This window comes from Carassius auratus, unplaced genomic scaffold (genome assembly GCF_003368295.1).
Source record: "Carassius auratus strain Wakin unplaced genomic scaffold, ASM336829v1 scaf_tig00216060, whole genome shotgun sequence".
Lineage (NCBI taxonomy): Eukaryota > Metazoa > Chordata > Actinopteri > Cypriniformes > Cyprinidae > Carassius > Carassius auratus.
The window spans coordinates 387,087-400,902 of NW_020528388.1; the positions used below are offsets into that span (position 1 = coordinate 387,087).

At 37.0% G+C, this 13,816-nt stretch overlaps 2 protein-coding genes across 2 annotated transcripts; one reads left to right on the top strand and one right to left on the bottom strand.

Annotated features, from left to right (window-relative positions):
* Nucleotides 1-1,813: 1,813 nt before the first annotated feature.
* Nucleotides 1,814-5,000, top strand: LOC113097011 (uncharacterized). Its single transcript, XM_026262241.1, has 6 exons — nucleotides 1,814-2,606; nucleotides 3,884-3,925; nucleotides 4,056-4,088; nucleotides 4,181-4,606; nucleotides 4,676-4,895; nucleotides 4,997-5,000. The coding sequence occupies exons 1-6, from the start codon at nucleotides 2,597-2,599 to the stop codon at nucleotides 4,998-5,000; spliced, it is 735 nt and encodes a 244-aa protein (XP_026118026.1). The 5' UTR covers nucleotides 1,814-2,596.
* Nucleotides 5,001-5,002: 2 nt separating this feature from the next.
* LOC113097012 (uncharacterized) lies at nucleotides 5,003-8,157 on the bottom strand. The gene is made up of 6 exons (XM_026262242.1): nucleotides 7,365-8,157; nucleotides 6,045-6,086; nucleotides 5,880-5,912; nucleotides 5,364-5,789; nucleotides 5,107-5,293; nucleotides 5,003-5,030 (listed from the first exon to the last, which is right to left on the bottom strand). Exons 1-6 carry the CDS (start codon nucleotides 7,372-7,374, stop codon nucleotides 5,003-5,005), a joined length of 726 nt encoding a protein of 241 aa, XP_026118027.1. The 5' UTR covers nucleotides 7,375-8,157.
* Between the last annotated feature and the right edge of the window lie 5,659 nt (nucleotides 8,158-13,816).

Here is a 13,816-nt window from a genome sequence, read left to right on the forward strand (position 1 = left end):
ATTTTTAATCCAATTTTGAGTTTGCTGGTATAATAAATGTTTTTCCTAGGCAGACTTGACAAATTGGTCTAATATATACATAAACATAAAACAAACAGCTGGTAGGTAACCTTTATGTATGTTTTAATATGTTTGTATGGTTTTCTCAGATCAACCCCGTCAGGCTCTGCTCGCGTTGGTCGTGGTTGATTTCAATCGAATGTTCAGTCAACGTTTAATAAAACACAATAAAAGTAAAATACGCTGGGCGACATCAAACAATAAACAGTCATGGTGATTTGCACATTTTGTATCCGTTTATTTTGTGACAGTGACTACATAGCAAGATTGCACCAAATGACAATATGCACAGAATGTTCCATAATAATACTTGTTAATGCATGAGAGTAAGTCAGTCAGTTAGTCAGTTAAATTGTCAGGCTTAACTTGGACGTTGATGCATTCTGTGCATTTCATTCACAATTTACATTTTTTTTTAGATTGAGAATAACAGACACACATAAGTGTTTCTTTTGAAGGCAGTGGAGAAGTAAAAATATAGGGAGTTTCTTTCAAAGAAAAAAATTATTTATTCTCAAATTTAATACATAAAGGGATGACTAAAAACTAAATTAATAAAAATGTGCTTTATTACTGGATTTGTTTACAAGTAACTTTATTCAAGTTAATAAATAATAAAATCAATAGGATTTACGTAATATACTGTAGAATTTAGCTTTTTTTTTAATTATTATTTTTGGTCACTGGCGGACACCCCATTTGGAGGCAGTGCCCCAGCATGGCCCCCCCACTGAAAATTCTCTAGTCACGCCCCTGAGCCTGCCTGATTAAGAAGGGTAAGTAACTGTTAATATAATCGTTTGATGCATATAACTGTTTTAACATTAAGTAAGGTGAGTAGTTAATATACGGTAGCTTATGCCAAGATGATTTATGACTTTGACCTTTGACCTTTTGACAGGTTGAACTTCCGGTAACCTTATGATGGATGGGCGGAACTTTCCGGCTTCAAGGGTTAGCCTATGACCTTTGCAATCATCGATCATGTGCTTTTGACAGAAAGTTTTACCCTATTGACCTAGTTAGTTCTAAATCATGGTTGTGACGGCTAGTTTAAACGGAAGATGAAAGACTCCTCACGCATCGATCATGCGGTTTTGACAGAAAGTTTTACCCTATTGACCTGTTAGTTCTAAATTAAAACGGTATATGAAAGACTCCCCACGCATCGATCATGCGGTTTTGACAGAAAGTTTTACCCTATTGACCTGTTAGTTCTAAATTAAAACGGTATATGAAAGACTCCCCAATCATCGATCATGTGGTTTTGACAGAAAGTTTTACCCTATTGACCGTTAGTTTGTTTGAAGTGTGTGCCAGTTGTTTGAACTCTGCGTCAGTTAGCTTGTTTGAAGTTTATCACAGTTATACGGTTATGTGTGTGTGGTTATAAGGCTTCTCCCCCTCCCATTACATTTATGAGCGGTGTATAAATGGGGTCGGTGTGTTCTACATTTTATATATATATATAAAACATTATATAATTTATATAATCTCAAACAATTAAAGATTGAAAACACATTTTAATTATTTCACATTTATATATATATATATAAAACATTATATAATTTATATAATATAAAACACATTTTAGTTATTTCACATTTATATATATATATATATATATATATATATATATATATATATATATATATATATATATATAAAACATTATATAATTTATATAATATACATAATCTAAAAACAATTGAACTAAGGTTGAAAAGCTTACTAAAGCAATCCACCTACCTTATTTAGACAGAAGCTTCAGCTTTGTGAGAAACGGGACTCCAGCTCCATCTGTCGGACTCTCTCTGAATGATAGCACACGGTTGATCCGCGCTTGTGCCTCAGGAGAGATACGGAGAGATAGCGCGCCTGCAGGCGCGCGCTCGTGCCCCAGGGAGTGAGACAGAGACTTTGTAGTACAACAGTACAACAGACTTTCAAAACACGTAGTTCTTTATATAATATACATATTCTAAGGTTGAAAAACATTCTGTTCTTTTAAAAAAAGGTTATAAATGAAACCGTTATAAAAAAATATACTGAAACCGACTGTTTTCAGATAAAACGAGATCCATGTTTAGAGAGCTGAAAGGAGTTGTTTTCACATCACCTTCCTGACCCGCAAGTATTCACAGCGTCTTCTTTTGCACGCTACACTTCTCTTTCTTCCGAATTTACTACAAAATCATAATATCTTCAAAGACATTGCTAATTAAAACTAACGTATCTCACGAAGGAGTACCATGTTTTTGACAGTTTTCTGACGGCTGCATCTGTGAATTACGGTGGGCGAGCGGCTAGCATCTCTTTGTACCCCTCTAATTTATGACGACATGCGCGACCCTGGTTCAGTTTCCCACCTTTTGAACAAGTTCATTCATAGAACAAGGATGACACCTAGTGGTCACTCAACACCGATTTTCTTTCACAGCGCCCCTTATAAACCTATTTATACGCGTTACAAACCATCACTTTGAAGCAGAAAAACTTTTTGGACGACTCTCCAAGACATTTGCTTTCCAAGACAATGGATCAAAGTGAGTATTTTATCATTTCATGTTATCTGATGGTAGTGATATTAATAAAAAACAATTCATTGATCAAATTATGTTATGCTATCTTACAGTCTATGATGGTTTTAAACCATATTTCATGTCATTCCTGTAACTTTCTTCATGTTAAGCAGATTACACAGACATCTGCTGATAGTGTTATTTTAAAAAAAACTATTCATCGATCAAAGCCTGTTATGTTATTTTTACAGTCTATGGTGTCTTATTATTTCATGTCATTCCCCGTAATTTTCTTCATGTTAAGCAGATTACGCAGACATCTGCTGATAGTGATATTTAAAAAAAAACTATTCATTGATCAAAGCATGTTATGTTATTTTTACAGTCTATGGTGTCTTATTATTTCATGTCATTCCCCGTAATTTTCTTCATGTTAAGCAGATTACGCAGACATCTGCTGATAGTGATATTTTAAAAACTATTCATTGATCAAAGCCTGTTATGTTAATTTTACAGTCTATGGTGTCTTATTATTTCATGTCATTCCCCGTAATTTTCCTCATGTTAATCAGATTACGCAGACATCTGCCGATAGTGATATTTAAAAAACTATTCATTGATCAAAGCCTATTTTTACAGTCTATGACGTCTTTATGTCGTCTTAATATTTCATGTTAAGCAGATTACGCAGCCATATGCAGATAGAGATATTTTTAACAATATAAAGTATGTGTTATTGGACTTAATATCATGAATGAAAAAAAAAATGAAAAAATACTTTTATTTTGCATATATCACCATATCCTGTTGAAAATACTTTTATTTTGAAAATATGACGCCATCCTGTTAAAATACTTTTATTTTGAAAATATGACGACGTCCGGTTGACGCGCGCTTAGTTTTGCCTGCTTCAATGCTACGTATAGGATATCAGAAAAAACAATTCTGGTCCGTTAAATCTACGTTTTGCCACTCCGTTATCCGTTTGTCATCTATGAAGACGACATCGCGGAAGGTGTAAGCGTAACTAAGCGTGACTCAGAAAACCATTTTTCCCGTTTGCTAACTGTTCGCAGTGAAACGACATATGAGGATATGATTGTGAAATGGCTCCCCCCGGTGAGTCTGGATGAAATGACGCCGTTATAGTGAAAATTGCGCCATCTGCTTGCGGTTTAATGTTATGACATCACGATTTCTTTGTCACAGTGTGTGTATGTGTGTGTGCTCCATTAAACTGTAAAATAAAAACCCTCTCCATGTGTTTGAAATCATAACACTTTTTATATTTTTTATCACAGGTTCAAATATTGAGCGCCAAGCCTTTGACGCTATTAATACACGTAAGTACGTATTAACTATTCTTTTTATAAACTAAAATGAATGTATTTTAATTTTGTATATTATTAATTAATTTATTTATTTATTTATTATTTTTATCATAATTTTTTTTTTTTTTTTTTTTTTTCACAGAGGCCGCGATTGATCCAGACAGCGCAGCCGATGGTAAGACAAGATCCGTCTCCATAATTTTTTATGAAAAATTTAAAATTTAAAATTTTTATGTTTATGAGGAATCTAATTATTTTATTTTTTAGATTTTATCCAATTCATCACACAACCCGCCTTTCAGACAGTTATCGATCTCACGCAAGATGGCGACGAAGATCCCACCGTCAACGTAACAGACAACATCCCGCCTGATTCCGCTCCGGCCCACATCGAGAATCCAATAGGATCCTGCGACGAATCACTCCCTGGACCCGCTGACGAACCAGCGAGAAAGAAGACTAGAAAAACGAATCGCCCCACCTCTCCGGGCAGTCCTGGACCGTGTGACGAACCACCAAGAAAGACTTATCGTTTTACAGCGGTGGTCCGACCTGAATCGAACGGCGAACTACCGAGAAAGGCTTATCGTTTTACCCCGGCGATCAGTCCCGAGAGCCCTCCAGAGAGGAAAACTCTCTGTCCGGTACCACCGAACAGCCCGGCGACCAGTCCTGAGACCGATCTGTTTTATGGTGAGACTAACTACATTATTTGCATTTAAACCAGATGGTGTCAAACATTAAGATTTTTTTAACATCCAGCAGACTCGAGTAGAAGCCATAAGGATGACGTGACTACCTGGGGCATGTCTCAAATCGATGCCTGGGACCAGAGTTCTTGGACGAGCGAGCGTGACGAGGTGTCTACCACCAACGTGGGTCAAACGCCATATCCTTCTCCCTCACCGTCGTCCGAAGAAGTAGAAGTGGAAGAAGTGCCGGCGCCTCAGCCGCTTGATGAATCATGCGACGATCTGCCTCCGTTTCATAGCCCCATTAATTCGATACAATCATTCGGTCAAGAGTTTCGCGACGCACAGGTTGACATAAACAACAAATACGTCGAACTCCGCAACGTACAAGATGATATTAACAACAAATTGATCGCGTTGGGCAACTCTTGACCGAATGATTGTATCGAATTAATGGGGCTATGAAACGGAGGCAGATCGTCGCATGATTCATCAAGCGGCTGAGGCGCCGGCACTTCTTCCACTTCTACTTCTTCGGACGACGGTGAGGGAGAAGGATATGGCGTTTGACCCACGTTGGTGGTAGACACCTCGTCACGCTCGCTCGTCCAAGAACTCTGGTCCCAGGCATCGATTTGAGACATGCCCCAGGTAGTCACGTCATCCTTATGGCTTCTACTCGAGTCTGCTGGATGTTAAAAAAAATCTTAATGTTTGACACCATCTGGTTTAAATGCAAATAATGTAGTTAGTCTCACCATAAAACAGATCGGTCTCAGGACTGGTCGCCGGGCTGTTCGGTGGTACCGGACAGAGAGTTTTCCTCTCTGGAGGGCTCTCGGGACTGATCGCCGGGGTAAAACGATAAGCCTTTCTCGGTAGTTCGCCGTTCGATTCAGGTCGGACCACCGCTGTAAAACGATAAGTCTTTCTTGGTGGTTCGTCACACGGTCCAGGACTGCCCGGAGAGGTGGGGCGATTCGTTTTTCTAGTCTTCTTTCTCGCTGGTTCGTCAGCGGGTCCAGGGAGTGATTCGTCGCAGGATCCTATTGGATTCTCGATGTGGGCCGGAGCGGAATCAGGCGGGATGTTGTCTGTTACGTTGACGGTGGGATCTTCGTCGCCATCTTGCGTGAGATCGATAACTGTCTGAAAGGCGGGTTGTGTGATGAATTGGATAAAATCTAAAAAATAAAATAATTAGATTCCTCATAAACATAAAATTTTAAATTTTAAATTTTCATAAAAAATTATGGAGACGGATCTTGTCTTACCATCGGCTGCGCTGTCTGGATCAATCGCGGCCTCTGTGAAAAAAAAAAAAAAAAAAAAAAAATTATGATAAAAAATAATAAATAAATAAATAAATTAATTAATAATATACAAAATTAAAATACATTCATTTTAGTTTATAAAAAGAATAGTTAATACGTACTTACGTGTATTAATAGCGTCAAAGGCTTGGCGCTCAATATTTGAACCTGTGATAAAAAAATATAAAAAGTGTTATGATTTCAAACACATGGAGAGGGTTTTATTTTACAGTTTAATGGAGCACACACACATACACACACTGTGACAAAGAAATCGTGATGTCATAACATTAAACCGCAAGCAGATGGCGCAATTTTCACTATAACGGCGTCATTTCATCCAGACTCACCGGGGGGAGCCATTTCACAATCATATCCTCATATGTCGTTTCACTGCGAACAGTTAGCAAACGGGAAAAATGGTTTTCTGAGTCACGCTTAGTTACGCTTACACCTTCCGCGATGTCGTCTTCATAGATGACAAACGGATAACGGAGTGGCAAAACGTAGATTTAACGGACCAGAATTGTTTTTTCTGATATCCTATACGTAGCATTGAAGCAGGCAAAACTAAGCGCGCGTCAACCGGACGTCGTCATATTTTCAAAATAAAAGTATTTTAACAGGATGGCGTCATATTTTCAAAATAAAAGTATTTTCAACAGGATATGGTGATATATGCAAAATAAAAGTATTTTTTCATTTTTTTTTTCATTCATGATATTAAGTCCAATAACACATACTTTATATTGTTAAAAATATCTCTATCTGCATATGGCTGCGTAATCTGCTTAACATGAAATATTAAGACGACATAAAGACGTCATAGACTGTAAAAATAGGCTTTGATCAATGAATAGTTTTTTAAATATCACTATCGGCAGATGTCTGCGTAATCTGATTAACATGAGGAAAATTACGGGGAATGACATGAAATAATAAGACACCATAGACTGTAAAATTAACATAACAGGCTTTGATCAATGAATAGTTTTTAAAATATCACTATCAGCAGATGTCTGCGTAATCTGCTTAACATGAAGAAAATTACGGGGAATGACATGAAATAATAAGACACCATAGACTGTAAAAATAACATAACATGCTTTGATCAATGAATAGTTTTTTTTTAAATATCACTATCAGCAGATGTCTGCGTAATCTGCTTAACATGAAGAAAATTACGGGGAATGACATGAAATAATAAGACACCATAGACTGTAAAAATAACATAACAGGCTTTGATCGATGAATAGTTTTTTTTAAAATAACACTATCAGCAGATGTCTGTGTAATCTGCTTAACATGAAGAAAGTTACAGGAATGACATGAAATATGGTTTAAAACCATCATAGACTGTAAGATAGCATAACATAATTTGATCAATGAATTGTTTTTTTATTAATATCACTACCATCAGATAACATGAAATGATAAAATACTCACTTTGATCCATTGTCTTGGAAAGCAAATGTCTTGGAGAGTCGTCCAAAAAGTTTTTCTGCTTCAAAGTGATGGTTTGTAACGCGTATAAATAGGTTTATAAGGGGCGCTGTGAAAGAAAATCGGTGTTGAGTGACCACTAGGTGTCATCCTTGTTCTATGAATGAACTTGTTCAAAAGGTGGGAAACTGAACCAGGGTCGCGCATGTCGTCATAAATTAGAGGGGTACAAAGAGATGCTAGCCGCTCGCCCACCGTAATTCACAGATGCAGCCGTCAGAAAACTGTCAAAAACATGGTACTCCTTCGTGAGATACGTTAGTTTTAATTAGCAATGTCTTTGAAGATATTATGATTTTGTAGTAAATTCGGAAGAAAGAGAAGTGTAGCGTGCAAAAGAAGACGCTGTGAATACTTGCGGGTCAGGAAGGTGATGTGAAAACAACTCCTTTCAGCTCTCTAAACATGGATCTCGTTTTATCTGAAAACAGTCGGTTTCAGTATATTTTTTTATAACGGTTTCATTTATAACCTTTTTTTAAAAGAACAGAATGTTTTTCAACCTTAGAATATGTATATTATATAAAGAACTACGTGTTTTGAAAGTCTGTTGTACTGTTGTACTACAAAGTCTCTGTCTCACTCCCTGGGGCACGAGCGCGCGCCTGCAGGCGCGCTATCTCTCCGTATCTCTCCTGAGGCACAAGCGCGGATCAACCGTGTGCTATCATTCAGAGAGAGTCCGACAGATGGAGCTGGAGTCCCGTTTCTCACAAAGCTGAAGCTTCTGTCTAAATAAGGTAGGTGGATTGCTTTAGTAAGCTTTTCAACCTTAGTTCAATTGTTTTTAGATTATGTATATTATATAAATTATATAATGTTTTATATATATATATATATATATATATATATATATATATATATATATATATATATATATAAATGTGAAATAACTAAAATGTGTTTTATATTATATAAATTATATAATGTTTTATATATATATATAAATGTGAAATAATTAAAATGTGTTTTCAATCTTTAATTGTTTGAGATTATATAAATTATATAATGTTTTATATATATATATAAAATGTAGAACACACCGACCCCATTTATACACCGCTCATAAATGTAATGGGAGGGGGAGAAGCCTTATAACCACACACACATAACCGTATAACTGTGATAAACTTCAAACAAGCTAACTGACGCAGAGTTCAAACAACTGGCACACACTTCAAACAAACTAACGGTCAATAGGGTAAAACTTTCTGTCAAAACCACATGATCGATGATTGGGGAGTCTTTCATATACCGTTTTAATTTAGAACTAACAGGTCAATAGGGTAAAACTTTCTGTCAAAACCGCATGATCGATGCGTGGGGAGTCTTTCATATACCGTTTTAATTTAGAACTAACAGGTCAATAGGGTAAAACTTTCTGTCAAAACCGCATGATCGATGCGTGAGGAGTCTTTCATCTTCCGTTTAAACTAGCCGTCACAACCATGATTTAGAACTAACTAGGTCAATAGGGTAAAACTTTCTGTCAAAAGCACATGATCGATGATTGCAAAGGTCATAGGCTAACCCTTGAAGCCGGAAAGTTCCGCCCATCCATCATAAGGTTACCGGAAGTTCAACCTGTCAAAAGGTCAAAGGTCAAAGTCATAAATCATCTTGGCATAAGCTACCGTATATTAACTACTAAGGTGTCTGATAAGTTAATTATTTCCTTTAGTCCGTTTGTTTCCCCCAGAGATGAATCCTATTCCTGTTTGTTCGCCAGCATTAATACATTAAAAGATTAGCTGCAAAACTTTTTAGACAAGTATTAACGTTACTTAAAGTTGATAAAAATGTCCGGTGAAATGTGAAAGTTTGACGAAATCGATATAATTAAGATAGAAAAGCCGCACGGACCATTTATCGAATCGGACCAGTAAAAAAAGCTGCTGCGCGAGCTCTGAGCTCACCTCACACACATCAGTCATGCGACAGACAGCAGACTCCGTGAGAATCATTTGAATGAACCTGCACTTTTCTGTTATAAAAGTTCAAAACCCAGAAGAAAGAAAAGCGCGCAGTCGTGAGGCAATCATGGAAATTTATACCAGTGTCCCAAATTTACATAACGTTAACGTTTCTCCTACAACCAACCTTTAAGAGGGGAGCGTAAAACAGAAGCCATAATTGTCTTAGTGCACCAGCACTAATTAATTGTACACTAATAGTGTTTTTATGGTTTATAGATATTGAATATTGTTATGCATCTATCAGAATACCCTATAATTACAGCAATTTCTCTTATGAAGCTAGATTGACTGACATGTTTTTTTTTTAATGTGTTGTACTAAATGTGTTTATACTTATGTTTTAGACAATGGACTTTTTGTGAAGGAAAATTTGCAACAATAGAATTTCTGGCTGTTAACTGAAACATTTCAAGGTAAGTAACCCATTTAAATTAATGGTACATAAGTTTTCAATTTTACTTAGACCTATGACTTCCTAAAATTATGAAAAAAGACTAAATGAGGTGAAATACAGTATTGTTCAAAATAATAGCAGTACAATGTGACTAACCAGAATAATCAAGGTTTTTCGTATATTTTTTTATTGCTACGTGGCAAACAAGTTACCAGTAGGTTCAGTAGATTCTCAGAAAACAAATGAGACCCAGCATTCATGATATGCACGCTCTTAAGGCTGTGCAATTGGGCAATTAGTTGAATTAGTTGAAAGGGGTGTGTTCAAAAAAATAGCAGTGTGGCATTCAATCACTGAGGTCATCAATTTTGTGAAGAAACAGGTGTGAATCAGGTGGCCCCTATTTAAGGATGAAGCCAACACTTGTTGAACATGCATTTGAAAGCTGAGGAAAATGGGTCGTTCAAGACATTGTTCAGAAGAACAGCGTACTTTGATTAAAAAGTTGATTAGAGAGGGGAAAACCTATAAAGAGGTGCAAAAAAATGATAGGCTGTTCAGCTAAAATGATCTCCAATGCCTTAAAATGGAGAGCAAAACCAGAGAGACGTGGAAGAAAACGGAAGACAACCATCAAAATGGATAGAAGAATAACCAGAATGGCAAAGGCTCAGCCAATGATCACCTCCAGGATGATCAAAGACAGTCTGGAGTTACCTGTAAGTACTGTGACAGTTAGAAGACGTCTGTGTGAAGCTAATCTATTTTCAAGAATCCCCCGCAAAGTCCCTTTGTTAAAAAAAGGCATGTGCAGAAGAGGTTACAATTTGCCAAAGAACACATCAACTGGCCTAAAGAGAAATGGAGGAACATTTTGTGGACTGATGAGAGTAAAATTGTTCTTTTTGGGTCCAAGGGCCACAGGCAGTTTGTGAGACGACCCCCAAACTCTGAATTCAAGCCACAGTACACAGTGAAGACAGTGAAGCATGGAGGTGCAAGCATCATGATATGGGCATGTTTCTCCTTTAACATATGCAAACTGATCCATGATCCCTGGTATGCGATAAATAGGTCCAACACGGACCTATTTATCGCATACCAGGGATCATGGATCAGTTTGCATATGTTAAAATACTTGAAGAGGTCATGTTGCCCTATGCTGAAGAGGACATGCCCTTGAAATGGTTGTTTCAACAAGACAATGACCCAAAACACACTAGTAAACGGGCAAAGTCTTGGTTCCAAACCAACAAAATTAATGTTATGGAGTGGCCAGCCCAATCTCCAGACCTTAATCCAATTGAGAAGTTGTGGGGTGATATCAAAAATGCTGTTTCTGAAGCAAAACCAAGAAATGTGAATGAATTGTGGAATGTTGTTAAAGAATCATGGAGTGGAATAACAGCTGAGAGGTGCCACAAGTTGGTTGACTCCATGCCACACAGATGTCAAGCAGTTTTAAAAAACTGTGGTCATACAACTAAATATTAGTTTAGTGATTCACAGGATTGCTAAATCCCAGAAAAAAAAATGTTTGTACAAAATAGTTTTGAGTTTGTACAGTCAAAGGTAGACACTGCTATTTTTTTGAACACACCCCTTTCAACTAATTGCCCAATTGCACAGCCTTAAGAGCGTGCATATCATGAATGCTGGGTCTTGTTTGTTTTCTGACAATCTACTGAACCTACTGGTAACTTGTTTGCCACGTAGCAATAAGAAATATACTAAAAACCTTGATTATTCTGGTTAGTCACATTGTACTGCTATTATTTTGAACAATACTGTATATGGACCAATTCAATTATGAAAAAAGACTAAATGAGGTGAAATAAGTGTATTGTTGCATTCCGTCCAACAAAGCTTTCTTTCATTTACAGTGTACTTTTGTTCCTCCCTACAAGTCAAGATCAGTCAAAGGGTAAAGGGTGGGAAAATTTACTCAAATTAGCTGCAAATATTGCCACAATTTTCTGGAGGGAGTGAAAACTGGTTTAGTCTGTCTCTTAGTGCAAATGATGGATCCCACAAAGACTGTAAAAATGTTAACTGTAAGCTTATTTATTTATTTTTTAATTGTGCTTTCTGTACTTTTTTCATTTAAAGGCCTTCATGCAGAAATTGTCTTTAAACCCTTCCTGCCATCTGCACCATACTACACAAATGGAAAAATGGTGTGCACATCATACACGGAAATGAAGTGGTCCTTCATTGACATTTAACCTGTAAGTAAAAGCAAAACTTAAAATTACAGTGCCCTGTGAAATCAAGTCACCTTTATTTATTTTGTATAAGACACACGTTGTACATGCAAATCGTTCCAAGAAGTTTTTTTTTTTTTTAAATGATGACAGAATTTTAATTTATGGGTGAATTATCACTTTAACCAATTTAAATTCGCTATAGCTTTTAACTCATTTAAATTCCCTCATTTGTAAAGTGAGTGTATCAATGAAATATCAATACAATGCATGTTAACTGAACTTTTTTTATTATTATTCTTTTAAGGTTGGCACTAATATATAGTGCTGTACATGAATCACGAGACAACCCAGAATCCACGTCCTGGTCTTTGGTTATTTTAATTGTGATCACATTTAACAAAAACACACCAATTCACAATCAGAATATGGTGATATGTCAATCAGCTAATCAACTCAAAACACCTGCAAAGGTTTCCTGAGCCTTCAGAATGGTCTCTCGGTTTGGTTCACTAGGCTACACAATCATGAGGAAGACTGCTGATCTGACAGTTGTCCAGAAGACAATCATTGACACAAGGAGGTTCAAACATTCATTGCCAAAGAGGCTGCTCACAGAGTGCTGTATCCAAGCATGTTAACAGAAAGTTGAGTGGAAGGAAAAAAATGTGGAAGAAAGAGATGCACAACCAACCGAGAGAACCGCAGCCTTATGAGGATTGTCAAGCAAAGTCGATTGAAGAATTTGAGTGAACTGAAATGGACTGAGGCTGGGGTCAAGGCATCAAGAGCCACCACACACAGACGTGTCAAGGAATTTGGATACAGTTGTCGTATTCCTCTTGTTAAGCCACTCCTGAGACATAGACAACGTCAGAGGTTTCTTACCTGGGCTCAGGAGAAGAAGAACTGTAATGTTACCCAGTGGTCCAAAGTCCTTTTTTCAGATGAGACCAATCTTTTTTATTTAATTTGGAAACCCAGGTCCTAAGGAGGAAGGGTGGAGAAGCTCATAGTCCAAGTTGCTTAAAGTCCAGTGTTAAGTTTCACAGTCTGTGATTATTTGGGGTGCAATGTCATCTGCTGGTGTTGGTCCATTATGTTTTTTTGGAAACCAAAGTCACTGCAACCATTTATCAAGAAATTTTGGAGCACTTCATGCTTCCTTCTGCTGACCAGCTTTTTGAAGATGACTATTTCATTTTCCAGCAGGATTTGACACCTTCCCCACTGCCAAAAGCACCAAAAGTTGGTAAAATGACTGTGGGTGTTGGTGTGCTTGACTGGCCAGCAAATCACCAGACCTGAACCCCAGAGAGAATCTATGGGCTATTGTCAAGAGGAAGATGAGAAACGTGACCAAACAATGCAGATGAGCTGAAGGACACTGTCAAAGAAACCTGGGCCTCCATACCACCTCAGCAGTGCCACAACCTGATCACCTCCATGCCACGCTGAATTGAAGCAATAATTAAAGAAAAAAAAATGAGTACATGTACAGCAAATGAACATACTTTCCCAAAGGACAACAATTCACTAAAATCTTCTTCTTTTTTTTTTTTTTTTACTAAGTATTCTAATTTGTTTAGCCAAAATCATCACAATTAAAAGAACCAAAGACTTAAACTACTTCAGTCTGTGTGCACTGAATTTATTTAATACACAAGTTTCACAATTTGAGTTGAATTACTGAAATAAATGAACTTTCCATGACATTCTAATTTATTGAGATGCACCTGTATATAGTTCAGGATGCTGAGTGTGAAGTTATTTAAAGGGGCATTTCTCCAGAAAGCTGCAAACCACAATTGGTCCTAACAG